We start from the raw sequence: 20,022 nt of genomic DNA on the forward strand, positions 1-20,022 counted from the left end.
TACTAGACACATCTGATGCCTCCATCTGCAGAGGCAGGAGCTGGCTGCTTCCTGGGAAGTTTCTCTCAGCTGTTCCGTAGACCACCAGCTTTGAGAGGGAAGTCTCTGCATTTGCCTGTGGGTACCCTGTTGCCAGGCCTTTGATTAAAAATCATTGAAGTCTCCAGGCGGCAGTAGTGGTGGTGCACGCCTTTAATACCAGCACTTGGGAGGCAGAGGCAAGGGGAGCTCCGAGTTCGAGGCCAGCCTGGTCTACAGAGCGAGTTCCAGGACAGCCAGTGGGAAAGCACTGAAGCCTAGCCCTGAGAAGAAAGTTTTTTTTTTTGTTTTTTTTTTTTGTTTGTTTGTTTTTTCCTTGGGACAGGGTTTCTCTGTGTAGCCCTGGCATGTGCCACTGTACTCGGCATGAAAAGTACTCTTAATTTGATCAGGTTTTAAAACCATGGGTTTGGTTGAAACTGCCTCATATCTGACCTTATTTTTAAAATCTCCCAAAAGGGGGGGGGACTATTTATTTTTATTTGTTTGTTTGTTTACTTATTCCTATGGATGTCTATAACCTGAACAACTGTCATCTTCCCATTTCTTCCAACAGCCCTTTGCTCGCTTCTCTGTGGGAGTATTTGTTTTGTTTTTTGAAACAGGGTTTCTCTGTGTAGTCTTGGCTGTCCTGAACTCACTTTGTAGACCAGGCTGGCCTCGAACTCACAGCAATCTGCCTGCCTCTGCGTCCTGAGTGCTGGGATTAAAAGCGTGCGCCACTACGCCCAGCATTAAAACATAATTTATCCTGTAAGACACCAAGCAAGGGACATCTCCCCACTTCCACCCCGACTCTTTGCTCCTTCCCCAAAGCACTGGCCTTCCTCTTCACTCCCCAGCCACTTTGCAGATCCTCTTTACAGCTTTTCCCTTCATTTTAAAGCTCTGTCTTCTATTTCAGGTAGCTGTTAAGCTCCCCTCTTCGGCGCTGTACAAATGCTTTGAGGGTGTAGACCGAGTCTCACCACCGTGTTCTGAGAAGCTAGTACCGGGCTTTGTCGAATGCCAGATAATAGCTTACTGAATACATTCAAGACTGAACGAGCAAAGAAACTGTTGAAGCAGAGGTGGGGAGCAGCCATCCAGTAGAGCGGTGGTAGCACAAAGCCCCACAAAGTTTCTGAGCACAGCTGGCCAAGGACTTTAGGAAACCAGTGGCCCCCAGAAATGAGGCAGCACATGCCTGGTGTATTTGTGCTGGGCCAAAGCCCTTGTTCCACACGCCCCCAGTCTCTCCAGATGTTGAGCTCAGCTGGCAGGCTTCACCTACAAACAGGCTTCCTTCGCTGGAGGCCAGACTGGTACTCCTCCAGGGAAATTCTGATAGGGAGATGTCCACACTTGCCAAACCCCCTGACTTGCCTGGCTAAGTTGAGAACCTTAGAACTCACTGCTATCCCAGGCTAAGCTGCCCTCACGGATTGCTGGAGCCATGTCTATGTTGCGAAATTTCCTTTTCCATAGACAACAGGGGTGTCAGGGAAAGTCCAGAAAGCTAGGGCAGCTGTTCCCTTCCAGGGCGGGGGTTGGGACTTTCTTGTGCTTTTATAATGCTCTTCTATCACCAGCAGCTTGCAGGAGAGCCAAGCCCAGGTCAGGAATGTGTACCATCCCAAATGAAATCTCACTTAACAGTGAAAGGGAAAACCCTGGCCAGTACCCCAACACTATATCCTGAAGTAAAGCACCAGGACCTGTAATTCCGGCGTTCCTCTAGCGCAGGGGAAGACGGGATTTGCAGGATGGTGGCTCATAGTGTTCACCTGACCGTCCTAGGACCAGGAATCATGCAGACTGCTGGGGCAAAACCACACCCTGGGCACTGAAAGTCCAGCTTTCCATGGGCTGGGGCCCTGGCCTTGTGAGTTCTCAGGGAGAACTTGTGGTCAGGATAATAGGTGGAACAGGACCAGGTGCTGGGGAAGGTGTTTCCAGGGAATAGTGACCAAGGAAGTTGGGGTGAGGGTGGGGGAAGTAGGATGTAAGGGTGACTAGTGATCCCTGTGAGGTTCAGCTCAGAGTGGCTGTTAGGATTCTGCTTCGGTATAAAAACAATCCAAGGTCCTCAATTTTTGTTGTTGTTGTTTGTTTGTTTTGTTTTTCGAGACAGGGTTTCCTCTGTGTAGCCTTGGCTGTCCTGGACTCGCTTTGTAGACCAGGCTGGTCTCAAACTCACAGTGATCCATCCGCCTGCCTCTGCCTCCCAAGTGCTGGGATTAAAGGCCTGTGCCACCACTGAGCCAGCACATCCTCATTTTTTAATTATAGGAGAAGGGAGGAATGTTAAGATTCTGCTTTAGTCTGCCTACTGTGATGTCATTGCCTACTTGCCATGGGGGCGTGGCCCTACCCAAGAATATAAAGGTCAAACCCTCCTCGAAGCGCTCTCTCTCTCTCTCTCTCTCTCTCTCTCTCTCTCTCTCTCTCTCTCTCTCCCTCTCTGGGGGTACCCCTCCCCCTTTCCTTTTCTCGCCATGCTCATTAAATAAACTCCTCATCTAATATCATATCTGTTGCCTGGCATCTTATTTCTTGGGTTCTTATTATCTTACATCTTTTATTAAACACAAAAGCAGACTGCCTGGATTCAAATCCCGACGCAGTGGGAGAGTGGTTAATTATGTGGTCTTGGGCTGCATTTAGACCTGTCTTGAGTTGAGTTTTGTTTTGTTTTTTTCACTTGTGAAATGGGTAAATGGTCTCTCCCTTGCAAAAGTGGCTTCCTCACAGGCCACTGTCCCTGCTGGGGCACAAGTGTACTTGCAATAACATCTGCTGGCCTAAAGACAGACCTGGGACTGTTGTGCATGGAAGTCTGGGCTTCTTGACTGCATGGGTGGGACAGGATGGTACATTTCTCTTTTCCTGGCCTAGTGTTGAGAAGGCAGGCCACCAAGTCTTGCTGTGGGGTGGCCTATTTGGATTCCTTTCTGGCTCCTTCTATGTCTAAGGCCTTTGGGAACAAAGAGAGCAGCTCCTTTCAGCTGGGCCTTCTGAGTGGGGATTCCCTGGTACCCTCTGACCAGTCAGAGCAGACGTGGCAAGTCTCAGCTTGCTTGTCTCCCACTATCTTAAAGCAGTAGAACCTGCTGCTTCCAGGGCAGAGGACAGAGGCTAGAGGCTCCCTGTTGCCTGGCAGAAGGCTCCTTCCTTTTCAGCGTCTCTTTGCTCTAGTCCAGGTTGGTGGTCAGCCAAAACCTCCACACTGAGGTCTAACCTGGAAGAGGAGAGGCAGGGTTTTAAATGAAAGCATTGCTTAAGTTTAGGCCTCTGGGTCATGGTCTTTGTCTACGCTGGGCTTTCTTTCTCTCTCTTGCCTAGGCTTCCTTATCCGGGGAAGGCAGGGAGGGAGTGAAGAGCTCCCCAGTGTTAGAGGCAACTTGAGTCTTGGCTGAGCAACTTCCTTTGAACCTGCCCGAGGTAGCCGACTCCCCTGAAGCAAGCAGCAGTGGGTGCTCTGCATACAGAGGAAAGCTGGGCTGGAGAAGAGGATGAAAGCTTTGCTCAAAAGCCGAGCAGATCAAAGAACACTGGTGCAGACGAGACACTATTGTTGAAGACATCACATCCGTCAGCAAACACAGAGTTGAGCTGGTGTCTAATGAGAAGCGTCACCCCTACTGACTAGCATTCAAGGTTCTGGAAGGTACTCTGCAAGCTATCAGAGGAGAAAGGTAATCATCAGGATCTCCCAGCTATAATCCCTGCAACCTACTTCAGTGGCCTGCCTGGAAGATACACTGGCACAAGAGTGGCCCAAATGTTACAAGAGTAAAAAACCACTTTCTGATCCGCTTTAAGGTCTACTCCAGGAGACAGAACCCACTACTACCCCAACATTTTGTTTTGTTTTGTTTTTTGAGACAGGGTTTCTCTGTATAGCCTTGGCTGTCCTGGACTCCCTATGTAGACCAGGCTGGCCTCGAACTCACAGAGATCCATCTGCCTCTCTGCCTCCCGAGTACTGGGATTAAAGGCGTGTGCCACTGTGTTTGGCTATCCCAACATTTATAATTTTACGCCCATTTTTTTTTCATTTGCAAAGCTCGGGTTGACCAACATGCCACTACCCCTCACCTCAACCCCACCTCAGCCCCAGCCAAGTTGCTGGGGACTAGAGGAAAGAGTACAGACTGAGCTCAGAATGCACTTCCTAGCCACTCTGTTGCTACATTCTGTGTTTGACTCAAACACATCTCCACTATACCTAAGTTCATACTTTCTTCCTCCTGTGCCTGCTGGGTGACCTGACCTCCATTAATTATCACGTGTGTAGTAATAAGAATGTACCCTTTATTCATTTTATCTATCTATCTATCATCTGTAGCATTTCACTATATATCCTTGGCTGTCCTGGAATTTGCTATGTAGGCTAGGATGGCCTCAAACTCAGATATCTATGGGCATCACTACTCCCAGCTGTCCTCATATTAACTCAGTCTTCACTATCTTCTTCCCTAAACACCACATTTCTTTTTCCTTGTGCTAGGGCCTGAACTTCTGGGGGCTTTGAGGATACCAGGTAAGTGCTGTTCTATTGAGCTATGTTCTTGAAGGGATATTAGACTCTAGGGGGCTTCTCTACCCCAGCTAGTTCTCAAATAATAGAGACGGAGACCCTCTGGATTAATAAAAGCTCTAAAGCACAGTGACTGGGCGGGTATCAACCCCATGGCACATTCCTTTCTCTGGCTTCCTCTTTCCTCTTCCTCCTGGCCTCCTTGTACCTCTCTGACCCCAAGCCTAGAAAGCTAAGCTCTGCCTACTTCTCATCTGCCCAGTTACAGGCTTCTAGCTATTTTATTAACTAATGAACTTTAAATTAGGTAGAGCAAATTTTATACAAAAAAAGACCGGTGTTGGTCTGGAGAGATGGCTCAGAGGTTAAGAGCACTGGCTGTTCTTCCAAAGGTCCTGAGTTCAATTCCCAGCAAGCACATGTTGGCTCACAACCATCTATAATGAGATCTTGTGCCCTCTTCTGATATGCAGGCACACATGCTGGCAGAATACTGTATAAAAAAGAAATAAATCTTTTAAAAAAATAAATAAAAAGACTGGTGTGTGAGAATCCACTTGTCTGAGTGACAATCAGATCTTGGGGGTCAGTAATTAGCATTAGACTATGTAGCACCAGACTAATCCCCAACAGAGCTACACAACTGTTAATTTTTATTTTCTGTTTTCAATGGCAGGGCCTCACTGCACAGCCCTGGCTGGCCTTGAACCCTCAATCTTGCCTCTGAAGGGTGGCATTAAAGGTATACAACACCCGCCAGGTGTGGTGGCACATGTCTTTAATCCCAGCACTCAGGAGGCAGAGGCAGGCAGATTTCTGTGAGTTCAAGGCCAGCCTGGTCTACAAAGCAAGTCCAGGACAGCCAAGGCTACACAGAGAAACCCTGTCTAAAAAACCAAAAACCAAAACAACAACAAAAAACAAACAAAAGGTATACAACACACTACTGGTCCTTCTGCAGTTATTTTTTCTTAGCTTTCCTTTGCATTGCCAGCAGTGCTCTGTGCACTCTTGAGATGTCTATTTCCCTCATGTCCAGTCACCAAACTATTGGTTCTGTTCTTAACAAGTACCAAGTGAATTTGCCAATTTCTATCTCAACAGCCATCTTCCTGGAGAGACCACTGTCATCCCCCCTCCTCAGTAGGGTCTTAAACCCCTAAATCCATTCTTTGTATGTAGCTGGACTCCATCTCCTAACTCCTTCAACTTTAAGTCTTATTAAGGCACGTAACTGAGACCTACCAGAGGGATTTCCATGCCCACAGGGTGTGCTAAGATTCCTACTGGGCCACTGAGGCTCCCCATTCTCCCTATTAGCTCCTTGGGGTCCCAGTCACTGTTACCTCATGCTGACAAATGCAGACAAATTCAGGTGCAACTTCTTTCTTTTTCTTCTTTTTTCTCTTCAAGACAGTTCTGTGTATAGCCTTAGCTGTCCTGGAACTCAGATCTGTAGACTAAGTTGGCCTCAAGCTCATAAAGATCTGCCTGCCTTTGCCTTCTGAGTGCTGTGTGCCAACCAGCTGGCAACTTCTTTCTTATACTGCATGTGCCCACACATAGATTGCATCTCATGCTCTGCCTGCCTAGGCTCATGTACTGGTCCTTCACACATATCATCTGAAGGCCTTTTTCTTAAAAAAAAAAAATATTTACCTTTATGTGCATTGGTGTTTTGCCAGCATGTATGTCTCTGTGAGTGTTAGATCTTGGAGTTAAAGACAGTTGTGAGCTGCCATGAGGGTGCTAGGATTTGAACCTGGGTCCTCTGGAAGAGCAGTGAGTGCCCTTAACCACTGAGCCATCTCTCCAGCACCCTGAAGGCTTTGAGTACCCCATCCCACCTTCTTGTAAGTTCCAGATTCTATCAACCATGATATACTTTTAAATTGTCTCTCCTCCTGGCCCAGTTGACATTCTACACTGGCCTCGACCGTATCAGGCTCAAGTGGCCATCGTAGCTTAAGTACAGTAGTTGGCACCGTGGGAGGAAATCACTTAATCAAAAGACAATGGGTCCTCCAGGGCCACCTGCCTCTGCATTGCCATCAGTGGTCTGTGCACCCTGAGATGCCCCTCAGCTAGTCAATCACCAAACTGTTTGTTGTACATTCTTTTTTTGTTTTGGTTTTTTGGTTTCTCTAACAGCCCTGGCTGTCCTGGACTCACTTTGTAGACCAGGCTGGTCTCAAACTCAGTGATCCACTTGCCTCTGCCTCCTTGAGTGCTGGGATTAAAGGCGTGCACCACCACATCCGGCTTGGTTGGATGTTTTCATTTATTTTTATGTGCATCGATGTTTTGCCTACATGTATGTCTGTGTGAGGACCTGTCGCTACAGACAGCTGTGAGGTTGTTATGTGGGTGCTGGGAATTGAACTGCAGTCCTTTGGAAAAGTAACCAGTGGTTTTTTTTTTTTTTTTAATTTATTTATTCTTGTTACATTTCAATGGTTATCCCATCCCTTGTATCCTCCCATTCTTCCCTCCCTCCCATTTTCCTCTTATTCCCCTCCCCTATGACTGTTCCTGAGGGGGATTACCTCCCCCTGTATATGCCTGCATTGTGCGCTTGCATGCCAGAAGAGGGCACCAGATCTCAGTATAGGTAGTTGTGAGCCACCATGTGGTTGCTAGGAACTGAACTCAGGACCTTTGGAAGAGTAGACAGGGCTCTTAACCACTGAGCCATCTCCCCAGCCCCAAGATTTACTTAATTTTAAGTAATATTTTGTTTTGTTTTTTAAGACAGGGTTTCTCTGTGTAATGGACCTGGCTGTCCTGGAACTCTTTGTAGACAAGGCTGGCCTCAAACTCACAGAGATTCCCTGCATCTGCCTCCTGACTGCTGGGATTAAAGGCTTGTGCCACCGCACCTGGCTTGGTTTGATGTTCTTAATGAATATTTTCTGAATCTATCCCATTTCCTTAATCTGCTAGACAGCCTCTTCAGAGCTGATGCATCATCTCTTCATGGGCTCTTGCTTCTATCTACTCTGTGTGTGTGCAGCATGTCTGTGTCTGTGTGCAGCATGTCTGTGTCTGTGTGTGTGTGTGTGTGTAGGGGGAGTACACATGCCAGTATGAACACATTGCAGAGGCCAAAGGATGACACCGACCATCTTTCTTTATTCCTGTCTAACTTATTTTGAGGGAATAAAAAATATGAACGTGGAACTCACTACCTACCTAGGCTAGCTGCCCAGCAAGCTCCTGGGTACTCCTGATGCTGTCCTCATCGCAGAATTCCAGGAACACATTACCACACCCAACTTCTTGTGTGGGTTCTGTGGATCTGAACTCAAGTCCTCATGCTCGCACACACCACCACGGAGCCATCTCTGCCCCCTCCCCCCTTCCGTGTGGGGTACTAGAGATTGAAAAAAATTATTTTTAGAAAGGACTACATCTCACACCTGCCTTCATAAGATTTTTTTAATTATTATTTAGAAATGCAATTATATACATAGAACAATTAAAATTAAATTAAACTTTGTACAAATATTAAAATACTATCTTCATACCCACTGCAATGTACAGGATACCAAAAAATATATATAAAATAAAATAAAGCAAACCCAGATTGATTGACATCCTGCACAGTCAATTATGCATGTATTGTTTCAAACCATTTTATGAGTACCATTCTGCAAAGGATCCCATAGTGGTGTGCAACCTTGAGAAGCCAGGCCAGTGTGGATACAGCCATGCAGCCCTCAACTATGTCCTCTCCCTACTTGTGATCCAAGTGCTCTACCCCGCAGCCCCCACGGGGAGGTTTGCTGTTGGGAGAGGGTTGGGTATAGGAGGCTTTGTTCAAAACTCTACTAGGTTTTCAGCTGGGAATTAACTCACATCTCAGAAAAACTGGCCCTGCCACCTTTGGCTCTCCAGGGAACCAGCTACCACATCACTCAGCCCAAACATCTGCCAAGAAAAATATTCTCTAAGGCTGCAGAAGACCCAGTAGGCCTCACAAGCGGCGGCTCCCGCCACACCGTCAGGCACAAACACACCTAGAATCAAGCTGTGTAGTAGGCATGCTGTGCGTCCCTTCTAGTCCCTCTGTACTCTTTAAGGAGAGGGAAGGGAGCAAGGATCTAGAAATGTTTGCAGCATATTCCATTTTCTATGCTAGAATATTCCTCAGGAACAGAGGAGGCATTGTTATGTAGGAAGCCAAGTGGTTCAAGAGCTCTGGTGGGATTGGGAGGAAAAAGGCCAATTGCTATCTATGCCATTTGGCCACTTACAAAGCAGGAAAAATCTACCTTTGTCTTCTTCCCGCCTGGCTTCTCTACAAAACTGTAAAGCTGGGGGTAGGGGAGGAGGGCAAGAGGAACGAGGAAGCCGGTATTCCTTTAAGTTCTCTTTGCAAATGGAGTGCTTGTAGAATGTACGTTGAAATGCCTTATACAACCAAACAAACCCACAAAGTGGTTAGCACTCTGCCCATTTCACAGTCCTCACACAGTGAAACACACACAAAATACAGAACTAGGCAGATAGAGCCCACCTGTAAAACTAAGGCATGGAGGGACGGAATTTTCTACTTAAGTATTTATTTCACCATTCTGGCCCTTGAAAATTGACAGACGTTGACAGCAAGTCACCAGGATATAAAACCTGCACTGAGTCAACGTAAGTATGAAAAAGCAAAGACATCTCCCAAACCAAAAAACCCTGTGTAAAAGTCCTTTGGTGCCTTTTTTGGAAATCTCAGGACGCCCATGGAGGTGAGCCGGGAAAGTAGGCTGTGTGGCTTCTTCCCACTTGCTCTAAGCTTCTGCCTACCCAACAGCCTGCACCTGCCACTGTTTCTAGCCAGGTTCCACTTCAGGGCAATTAAATCCTCCCAGTCCCTCTGTAACTGACAAGCTCCAGATGCCCCAGAAACCACAGCACACGGCTGATGGTTAAGAGATTGCTTTAGAAGCAAGAGAAACAATGCAGGAAGATGTCACAGGTGCCAGCAGCAGAAGGTGGGAAACCTCAAGACCAGACCTCAGAGCCAGGAGGCTTTGACAGGAGGATGGGGACACGGCCCTTTATTCTCCAGGTGGGAGAGCCTGGGCCTGTGACCCCCAGGGTGGGCTAATGGATGGTAAGACGGAAGGAGATACCAGGAGGTTTTTACCCAAAGCTTAAGCCAGTCACCCTCAAGGCTAATAAACCCAAAATGAAAAGTGCATCCTGAAAGCAGGAAAAACCCAGAGTATAGACACAGAAAAGGGAAGGATCTTCCATTTGAAAACTCCTAGAGCAGAATTCAGATTTTAGAAAAGCAGTAAGCAAGAAGGAAGGTCCATTAGAAGACTCCTGCCGCTTGCCCAGTTCTCCCTTGAAGAGGTCGGGCACCACTGAGGCTTAAAGAGAGCCATGGTGAGGTGGCTTGAGGCCTTGGAACCCACCCCTGAGGTGAGCCTATCTTTAGTCTAGTTTGAGTACCTCCAGCCCATTCCTCAGCCAACCATTCTTGCCTGGACACTAAGCACAACAGCCTGGCCTCCTGGGTTCCTGTGGGAGTGTCCAGCAGGGACAGTAGGCACTGCCCTTACCCTGAGAGGAAAGGAGATGAGGGTGGCAGGAAGCCAGGCAAGACAGGGACTAAAGTGCACTGTGAGTGGAGGCAGTGGGCAGTGGGCTAGGAGAAGTTACTCCCCTATTTTTGAGGCCACTGGTGCCTGGAGCTAACCCTGTTGGGTCAGGAACTATAAATATACTGGGTTTTAATTATTTTTACCACCCCAGAGAGGCTCATCATAGGTGCAATCCAGAATTGGCTCTGACGTTTCCCAGGCCTGAGGCTTGAGGAAAAGGAAAAAAAGAAAAAGGCGGGGGTGGGGGGAGGAGCAAAAAAAAAAAAAAAAAAAAAAGGCAAAACAAAACAAAAAACCCAAACACATTCCTTAATGCCACATCTGTCTTCTCAAGATGGCAGAAGCCTGGTGGGGCTCAGCTACCCAGGCTTGTCAGCACTCAGCGCAGGGCCATAGGAGGGCCAGCATTTTCCCACACCCAAGGCCTACACCTCAAGTTTCTGGGTACCCATCACCCCACATCAGCTCGTCAGCAACATGTGGAAGGGCACATGGAGAAGAGAGCAGAGTAGGAGAAGCAGCGGCACAGCAGGCCACTTCCTGGGCATAGTTACTAAGGCACATGACCGTGGTGAGGAGGATCCTCAGGACCTGGCCGGGGCTGCCCGCAGCACCCGGGGACGTGGTCTGTACCTCTCGCCTCCCCTCTATCACCACAAACCTAAAAATGGGCACCTTGCCCAGACTGCCAAAACCCAGATGAGCTTTCGTTGGCATCTCAGCAAATCTCACGGTTCTGTGGGCTGCAAGGAAGCCAGAGCTACCCAGGACAAAGTCCAGGAGACAGCATGCACTTTCCCCTTATCCAGGAACAGAAACCAAGACCAAGGAAGCCAGTGCTGAAAGCAGGAAGTGAGAACTTGCATATTAGGAAGACAATCATTATCTGACACCCTTCTTCCCTCCCACAGGTCTTCTGGGTGCTTCTTGGAAACTCTCAACAGAGCCAGGAACCTGCACCAGAGCTGGACAGCTGAATGCTGGGTGGCTTTGGTATGACTTCCCAAACATTCTATCCTCAGTCAAGGAAGATGTCATCAGTGTTAACACACAGGGCAAACTCAGGGACCCATATTCTGGACCCAACAAGAGCCACCCCTGCCTTGAGGGCCTTACTCTTCAATATTTCTGCAGTCCCAGACCCAGGCCCCACATACAGGTGGCAGCAGCCACTAAGGCCTGCGGACAGCAACCCACCTGCACAACAGGGAACCTGGACAGGGTGGGGGAAGGCACAAGTAAACACAGCAGTGCTCAGGCCCTCGTGGCTGTGGGGCTGCCACCAGAGAGCTGGCTGGAAGGGACCCAGAGGCTCAGGGAAAGGGAGGGTTCAATCCAGCACATTCAGACATGTCCCTGACAGATGGGAAGGCTGGGCCAGGCAAAGAGCCAGGTCTTCCAGCTGTCCAGTGGGTAGATGGTGAGAATCTTCCTTGAGTATCCAGAGAGGTGGCCTGCAGGCCCTCAGGTACACACGGATACACATGTGGCAGCTCAGGCATCCAGGTGGGGCAGCTGGAGAGGACATGGTACTCAAACCCACAGGAGGAGAGAGGACGGGCAGAGAGAGAGGAGAGGCCAGTGGCAGTTCTCATGCTTCTTTCAACAGTGGGATGTCTACAGAAAGACAAGGAGAGACGTACAGATGGTCACCTAAAGGTGCCTCCCAAATATCACTTCCAACTCCACCTCAGGACCCCCCACATAGCCCTCACTTAAAGAAATTAAATGTCTAAGCTAGTTAAAACTTCCTGCCTTCTATTTCTGGCTGTTCTGATTCCACCCCCCCCCCCCCACTGTCTGCATGATAAAATCTCAAGCTGAGCCTGCCATTCAGACACCTTCAGGTCCCACCAACATAACCCCGCTTCTCTGGTGGTCTGGCTACTTTCAATTCTTCTCCAGCCTTGCTCCAAGAGGCTACAAAGCCCTCCTTAAGTCTGACCTTTCCTTAAAGCCATCTGCCATCTGTGTGAACCTGGACAAATCACTTGGTTTTTCTGGGGTTTGGTCTTCTCCTATTTCACCAGAGCGGAGAAGTGTTAGACCCATGTTTCACACTCTTGACTTCCTAGGACATAGTCTTAACAACACGGGTGCCCTGTTTTCTGGGTATTTCATTATAGCCTGAGTTCTTCAATTTTTATTTCATTATTGTACTTTTAAAAACTATTAATTATTTATTTTAATGTGTGTGTGTCTACACACTGCAGGAAATATGTAATGATGTGCATCTGTACCTACAGGTCAGAGAACAACTTCTGGAAGTCAGTCCTCTCATTCTACCATGTGGGGCCTGCGAATCAAACTCAGACCATCAGGCTTGGTAGTAAGTGCCTTCACTTGCCATTTTGCCAGCCTTATTTATTTTAGACATAGGGTCTATGCTGTTCAAACTAACCTGGGCTTGTGGTCCTCTTGTCTAAGCCTCTGAAGTGCTAAGACTGCAGGCCTGAGGCACTTTATCTGGTTAGTCCTACACTTAGTGGTTCCATTATTTCTCCAGTGCAGGCCCCACTGACTTTCCAACTGATAGTCCATGCAGCAGCAAAGAGTGTGTTTCCTGTTTGAGTCAGATCTGAAACCTCATTCAGCACCAAATGCAAGAAGAGGCTTTTAAAAAAGTTTGCTTAAGCCAGGTGTGATGGCACATACTTTTAATTCTAGCAAAGTACTTTTTTTTTTTTTTTGGTTTTTCGAGGCAGAGTCTCTCTGTTTAGCCTTGGCTGTCCTGAACTCGCTCTGTAGACCAGGCTGGCCTCGAACTCACAGCGATCCACCTGCCTCTGCCTCCCAAGTGCTGGGATTAAAGGTGTGCGCCACCACGCCCGGCTTAGCAGAGTACTTTTAATTGGAGACAGAAGCAGGCCAGTCTGGGAGTTTGAGGCCAGCCAGGTCAACATAGTGAGTTTCAGGCTAGCCAAGGCTACGAAGTGAGATCCTGTCTTTAAAAAAAAAAAAAGAGCCAGGCATGGTGGCGCACACCTTTAATCTCAGCACTCGGGAAGCAGGTGGATCACCATGAGTTCAAGGCCAGCCTGGTCTACAAAGTGAGTCCAGGACACCCAAGACTACACTGAGAAACCCTGTCTCAAAAAACAAACAAACAAAAGTTGTTGTTTAAGGTGGCATCATGGCAGACACCCGTGATCGGCACTTGGGAGGCTGGGGCAAGAAAGATAATTTCTAAGCCAGCCTAGGCAATGCAGGGGCCCTGTCTCTGAAAACAACAATAAACAAAGGTCCCCACACCAAAAACTTGCAATTACACAAACAAGTAGCCATCAGGGAAAGGGCAGGGAGCCTCCTTGGCTCTTGAGGAAGGTGAGGGAAGCCATGTGCCTGAGGGGCCAGAGGTAGCTGACTGCCACATCCAGACTGGGTCAGTACTTACAGGGCCCCTGCCATCTTTTTCTAACAAAGGAAAGGTGGCAAGCTACTGACAGACACATTTAAAAGTGGATGCTACCCAGAACATCTGAAAGTTTCCCTGGGGCTCTAACAGAAAGGATTATGAAGGCAGAAAGTGTTACTATCTACATGGAGCTTAGAGGTTTTGTCTGAATCCTGAACTACACTGGGATTTCACCTACAGACCTCCTCTCCCTCCTCCTCCTCCTCTTTTGGTTTTTCAAGACAGGGTCTCTTTGTGTAGTTTTGGCTGTCCTGGACTCACTTTACAGACCAGTCTAGCCTCGAACTTATAGTGATCTGCCTGCCTCTGCCTCAGAGAGCTGGGATTAAAGACCTGTGCCACCATGCCCAGCACCTACAGATATTCTTTACAGTGAAAGATTTAAATTATAGCTGAACTCTCCAGGCTCCAGCAAAGGCAGACTGTCAGCAGGGCCACCATTGTACTTTATGGCCACTGGGACACAGTGGAGCTAGAGTTACCTTGGAGCCAATATAGCATTGTAAGGTTAAGAATGATGGTTTAGAACCACAGTCATTTAGTTTTAAAATCTCATCTGTCAATTAGCAGTGGATAAATGACAAGTCAAACTGGGTTCCACTTTCTCCATCTGTAAAGTGGGGACAGTCATTCTCGGTCAAGCTTAACTGAGGACAGCACAAGGAAAGCAGCAATCTACTCCTATGTAAATGAAGCAGCTGTCTTCTCTACAAGACAGAGTACTGTTTTCTCAGCAGTACAACCCACGGTCTCCCTGTTACTTTCTGCCTTTAATGAACACAAAACTTTTTAATAGTCCTATAGCCTGAATCCCATCCAGTTGGTTTAGCAGAGCCTATAGCTGTGAACAGTCTTAGATTCCAGAGCCATCAAAATTCACAAGGCAATAATGAAGACAGCTCAAAGCCTACCTGGCATTACTTTTTTTTTTTTTTTTTTAAATTTTGCTGAAAACACACTATCATTCAAGTGGCCCACAAGGCTTCCTCACTCTCAGCAAGGATTCTAACAGCTAGTAATTCATGTTTAGCAAAGACCACTTACCATCTGTGTACTCCTCTGACGTGAGGGATAAAAGGCTTTGTATGTCACTGTTCTCTGAATCTGCAGTGTCTTTGTGTGTCAGCCGGCTGCTCCCTGAGCCGGCCACCCAGGAAGACGTGGTTGCCTGGTGCACCATCACAGTCTCAGAGCCCTGAGAACCCCAGGCTTCACACAGCCCAGAATGGCCTGGGGCTTCATCTTCTCCACCTGCAGAGGAGCAAGCTCCCTGGCCCTGTAGCTGCTGCTCCCTTGGCATGTTCCTTCCACTAGGTGCAGACCCTTCGGATAGAACGATCTGTACTCTAGGGTCAGCCGGTGGCATGCAGTGACCAGAACTGCCATACACAGCTTCCTCATATGAAGGTAGTGCAACCTGGACCCCATCCACCATGATGGAAACTTGGTCCCCAGAAACCCCCTGGTCACGCCTGGAACAGAAAAGAAAAGAACAAAGTAAGAATCTGAGTGACATAGAGGTGACTAAATGACATTGCACTCATCATTTCCCAGCACATATTCTATGTCAGCAGCACAAAGTACTTAAGCACTTTAGCACACTGGGTCCTCACCTGAGCCCTAGGAATTCACCAAGAATGCAGGCTTGGCTCAGAGCAGCTAAGTAACTGCTAGGCAGTCAGAGAGCTGGTAAGGGATGGGCTTGGGATTGAATACAGTTCTACACTCTTCTAAAGACGGTGTCCTTGGGGCTGGGAAGGATGGCTCAGTAGTTAAGAGCATAGGCTGTTCTTTTAAAGGACCTGAGGTTTGATTCCCAGCACCCACATGGAGTTACAACCACCTGTAACTCCAGTTCCAAGGAATCTGATTCCCTCTTCCAAGCCTCTGTGGGTACAGGCACATATAACATGCACAGACATACATGCAGGCAAAACACCCTGCTGGGCTTGGTGGCACACTCCTTTAAACCCAGAACTTGGGAGCAGATGCAGGAAGATCGTTAGGTTTGGGGCCAGCCTGGTCTACATGAGGAGAATCTGTACTTAAAAAGATGGTCCACAGGTGGCACTGGTGCACATTCCTACTGAGGTCAGGGACTGTAGCCCAGATACTCGGTGCCCATCTCAGTTGTTCCCATTTCCTCACTACCACAGGCTATCCTGACTTGCATGGGAATTTGGAGACAGGGTATGTGCCACCACATCTAGATGATTTTGTTTTTAAAGAGACATGTTTTGTAATTATTTAAGCTCAGACTAAGCCTGAACTCGGGGGTCCTTTTACCTCAGATTCCCAAGTGCTGGGATTATAGGCATACAACACTAGGCCTGCCTTTTTATTTTTTGGTTTGGTTTTTCGAGACAGGGTTTCTCTATGTTATCTTGGCTGTCCTGGACTCACTTTGTAGACCAGGCTGGCCTTGAACTCACAGCTATCCATCTGCCTCTGCCTCCCGACTGCTGGGATTAAAGGCGTGCACCACCACACCTGGCTTTTACTTTTTAATTTTAATAGTTTGACTATCACTTGAATTCATCAACAATGGCTTACCTCTAAATGTATATGTCTAACACTTTAAAATAAAATATGTCTATCAGTAACTTGCCTTCTTTTCTCTTTGTTCTCATGGAGATCTGCTTGCCTCTGCCTCCCTGAGTGCTGGGATTACAGGCATGCACCACTGCATCTGGTCAGACAGAGCATTTTTTCTCTTTCTTTCTTTCTTTCTTTCTTTCTTTGTTTTTGCGGGGGGGGGGGGTTTGAGACAGGGTTTCTCTGTGTAGCCTTGGTTGTCCTGGACTTGCTTTGTAGACCAGGCTGGCCTCGAACTCAAAGAGATCAGCCTACCTCTGCCTCCCAAGTGCTGGGATTAAAGGTGTGCACCACTACACCCGGCCCAGAGCTTTTTCTTTTTCTTTCTTTCTTTCTTTCCTTCTTTCTTTTTTATGTTTTTGGTTTTGGTTTTTGTTTTTTTGAGACAGGGTTTGTCTTATAGTCCTAGCTGGTCCTGGACTCACTTTGTGGATGCTAGGGATTGAATCCAGGTTCTCTGGAAGTGTAGCCAGTGCTCTTAGCTGCTGAGTAATCATCTCTCCAGCCTCAACCCTGACAGTTTTTACAATGTCCAGGCCAACATTCTATAGGGTTGTCCCACCACCTAGTTATACTTTCTTATAATGGTATTTAGGTTAAATTTCACGAAGAACTCTACATTGATGTGTTCCTTTATCTTCCACACTGAGAGGCATAGTAATCAGATGCCAGCCTATACTACCACTGGTCACAAGTGGTTAACTCTTGATTTCCTTACCTGTACCTGGCAGACACAATCTATGTTGCCCGTTTAAATAACATACACACTGAAGAATATTAGCATTCCTAAAAATATTCAGAGAATTTTGGATGGAAGAGAAACTTTAAAAAACATTTTTATTACATATATTTATGACATCTACACCATGGTATGGCATGTGTATACCGTGGTGTAATTAAAATACCTATTTTGTTTGTTTGTTTTTTCAAGACAGGGTTAGTGTTGCTTTGGCTGTCCTGGAACTCACTCTGTAGACCAGGCTGGCCTCAAACTCGCCTGCCTCTGCCTCCTGAGTGCTAGAATTACAGATGTCTCAGTACTGCCTGGCTGATATTATATGTATGTTTTATGTACATGCATTTGGTACTCAGACAAACCCCATCAACATTCTACCCAAGCGAAAAAGAATCAATTGGTTATTTTTAACAGACTCATTGGTTAGTTACAGACGAAATTAAGCTCCCTAGTTCAGATGAAATGCAAATTAGAATAGTGTGACTTGACATGGAAACAGCTCATTCTTTCAAGTAAATAGTTCCTTTCAAAATATCTGTTTAAAAACAATTGCTACTCCTCCTTCCTTCCAAATAAAACAAGAAAAAGAAGGAAAAATCACATCCCTAAATAAAAATTCACTTCAGGGTAGTCCACATTTTAAGTTCCAAATCTTGAGCATTTTACAGAATGTGGTTTAGTTTAGACAGCTGTGCTTGTGAGCTAAGACAGTGACTGATGTAGGGCTAAGAATGAATATAAAAGATCTATTTTTCAAAGGCATGAGGTACCCACAAGGGTTGAGTAACTATGGAAGCCAAGGTAGGGCAGGAGAAAAGTCCCCATTAGAGAGAAACTCAGGGTCATTCCCACTGGTGTCCACCATTTGCCACCCTATCTCTCAAGTCTAGGATAATTAACAGATAATGTACTATGAGAGAAAAAGGAGAATCTGCAGACAAGACCCACTTCTTCTAATTTCAGAATGGTACTGCGGTCCTAGATTCTCTCCACACATTACAATTGTTTGAGAGGCGAGATGTGGTGGTGCATACCTTTGATCCCAGCACTTGGGAAGCAGAGATAGGGAGATCTCTGTGAATTTGAGGCCAGGCTGTGTTTCAGGGTTCACTTTGTTATTCAGAGAAACTCTGTCTCAAACCAACAAACAAACCCCAAAACAAAAAAAACAAAACAAAACAAAAAAACCCACCTATCTGAGAAGGTTTCTAGAAAATGATAAGGCCAGGATCCCACTCCAAACTGAATGAAAATATGGGGGAAGCAGAGGTGCACTAAGGACTAGAAAGCAGGAGCAGGAAGAGACAGCTTGCAAACACAACATGTGTCGGTACCATACGGAGGGCTGTGTATTCTATTACTGTGCCTTAACTCCAAAGCAGGAGTCACTAGAGACAGGGCTGAAATGGAAATTCCATGGCTTTGAGGTCAAACAGATTTAGGTTTAAATCTTAGCTCTGCAATCATCGTGAGATTTACTTGAATGCCTCAGTTTCTTAGTCTGTACAATGTTCCCATTAGGATAAAAGTAATGTATGTGCACCAATAAGCACAGTGTCAGGCATATCCAGGAGGTTAACACACAGCAGGAGCCTCCTTTCCACTTCTCCAAGACACAGACTAGCAGAGGCTAAAAGCCAGCAGCTTCCTATAACTAGTCCAAGGTCGGCCTCACGGGGATGCTTGACTAACATTTTGCTCACCTGTTATGATGGAAAGACTTCAGCTTTGGCTGCAGCAGGACGAACAGCACCACAAGGAGAAGAATGAGTGCCACAGAGCTGGCAGTAGAAGCCACTATGGACAGTGCAGGGACCCCGAGTGACGCGTGGGGTTCTTTGTCTAAGGAAACAAGTCGTTACAAACATTTGGTACCCAGTAACATAAAACATGAGCTCTGCAAGTGATATAGTCAAATATCCTCTGCATGGTATTATACAGAAATATTTAACAGCTGGGCCTTTTCAGGAAAATCTTTTAAAGTGGTCTATGTATGTTTGTAGTATGTATGTGGTGTTTCTGGAAACATTTGCTTTTCCTGTTCCCTGAATAAAAGACCCCCAACCTCCATCCCCTCACTCTAGCCTTCGAAGTCCACCTGGTACCTAACCTCACTTAACTTTGGAGTTCTTAAAACACCAATAGCAGGTGAAGTTGGTGAACTTCAACCACTGAGGGCCACATCTTTCTATTATTTTGAGTTCCACCAAGCTTCCCCTGTGTAGCAGGGTAATTAAGAAGAAGTAGGCAAGCTGGGTGGGGTGGCGCACACTTTTAATCCTACCACTTGGGAGGCAGAGGCAGGCGGATTGCTGTGAGTTCGAGGCCAGCCTGGAGTACAAAGTGAGCCCAGGACAGCCAAGGCTACACAGAGAGACCCTGTCTCGGGAGGGGGAGGAGGGGGAGGAGGAAGAGGAAGAAGAGGAAGAAGAGGAAGAAGAGGAGGAGGAGGAGGAAGAGGAGGAGGAGGAGGAAGAAGAGGAGGAAGAGGAGGAGGAGGAGGAGGAGGAGGAGGAGGAGGAAGAAGAAGAAGAAGAAGAAGAAGAAGAAGAAGAAGAAGAAGAAGAAGAAGAAGAAGAAGAAGAAAGCGGCAATAATAAGCTGCTGTCCTGAGCACTACCCCCCCACCCTTTCTGTAAACCCCATATTTGTTTCCACCTCCCCCCCTGAGGTGTTAGGGATAAGCATGTTCTAGTCTTGAAGTCTAAGTGTGAAGCACAGAGATGGTCATAAAACACATATTTCCCTTTAGGAATCTACATTTCCTGTCATGCAAGATGAAGCAGGAAGGAAAAATGATTCTGTAGAGCAGGGCTGTAGCTCCATAACAAAACTGTCATTTTCTATTCAAGAGAGAAAATAAAATGGAAGACGCTGGGAAATGTGTTAGCACTGTGCTCATACCTTGCTGTGCTAGCAGAACACAACCTAAGGGAATTAGTACCTAACTAGGCAAACAGAAATCCTCACATGAAAGGGATTTTACATAGTCAGGCAGATGCTCAATAAAGACATAGAGCCCCTCAATGATTCAGTGGAATGCAACGTGACATGCACCAGCAAACCCTATGACTTCCACAATATGACACGGAATACCAAAGACAGAGAGGCC

At 46.9% G+C, this 20,022-nt stretch overlaps 1 protein-coding gene across 5 annotated transcripts in view; it reads right to left on the minus strand.

Annotated features, from left to right (window-relative positions):
• Nucleotides 1-7,981: 7,981 nt before the first annotated feature.
• SUSD6 (sushi domain containing 6) overlaps nucleotides 7,982-20,022 on the minus strand; it is a 143,557-nt gene continuing 131,516 nt past the window's right edge. For all 5 annotated transcript variants that reach the window (XM_084792294.1, XM_084792292.1, XM_084792293.1 and 2 more), the window contains 3 exons: nucleotides 18,614-18,752; nucleotides 14,624-15,051; nucleotides 7,982-11,781 (listed from right to left, as the gene is read on the minus strand). In XM_084792294.1, the coding sequence (XP_084648420.1) occupies nucleotides 11,756-11,781; nucleotides 14,624-15,051; nucleotides 18,614-18,752 (593 nt within the window). In that variant the 3' untranslated portion in view covers nucleotides 7,982-11,755. The remainder of the gene's footprint in view (nucleotides 11,782-14,623; nucleotides 15,052-18,613; nucleotides 18,753-20,022) is intronic.

Source organism: Acomys minous, assembly GCF_964271855.1.
Source record: "Acomys minous genome assembly, chromosome: 8".
NCBI classification, from domain to species: domain Eukaryota; kingdom Metazoa; phylum Chordata; class Mammalia; order Rodentia; family Muridae; genus Acomys; species Acomys minous.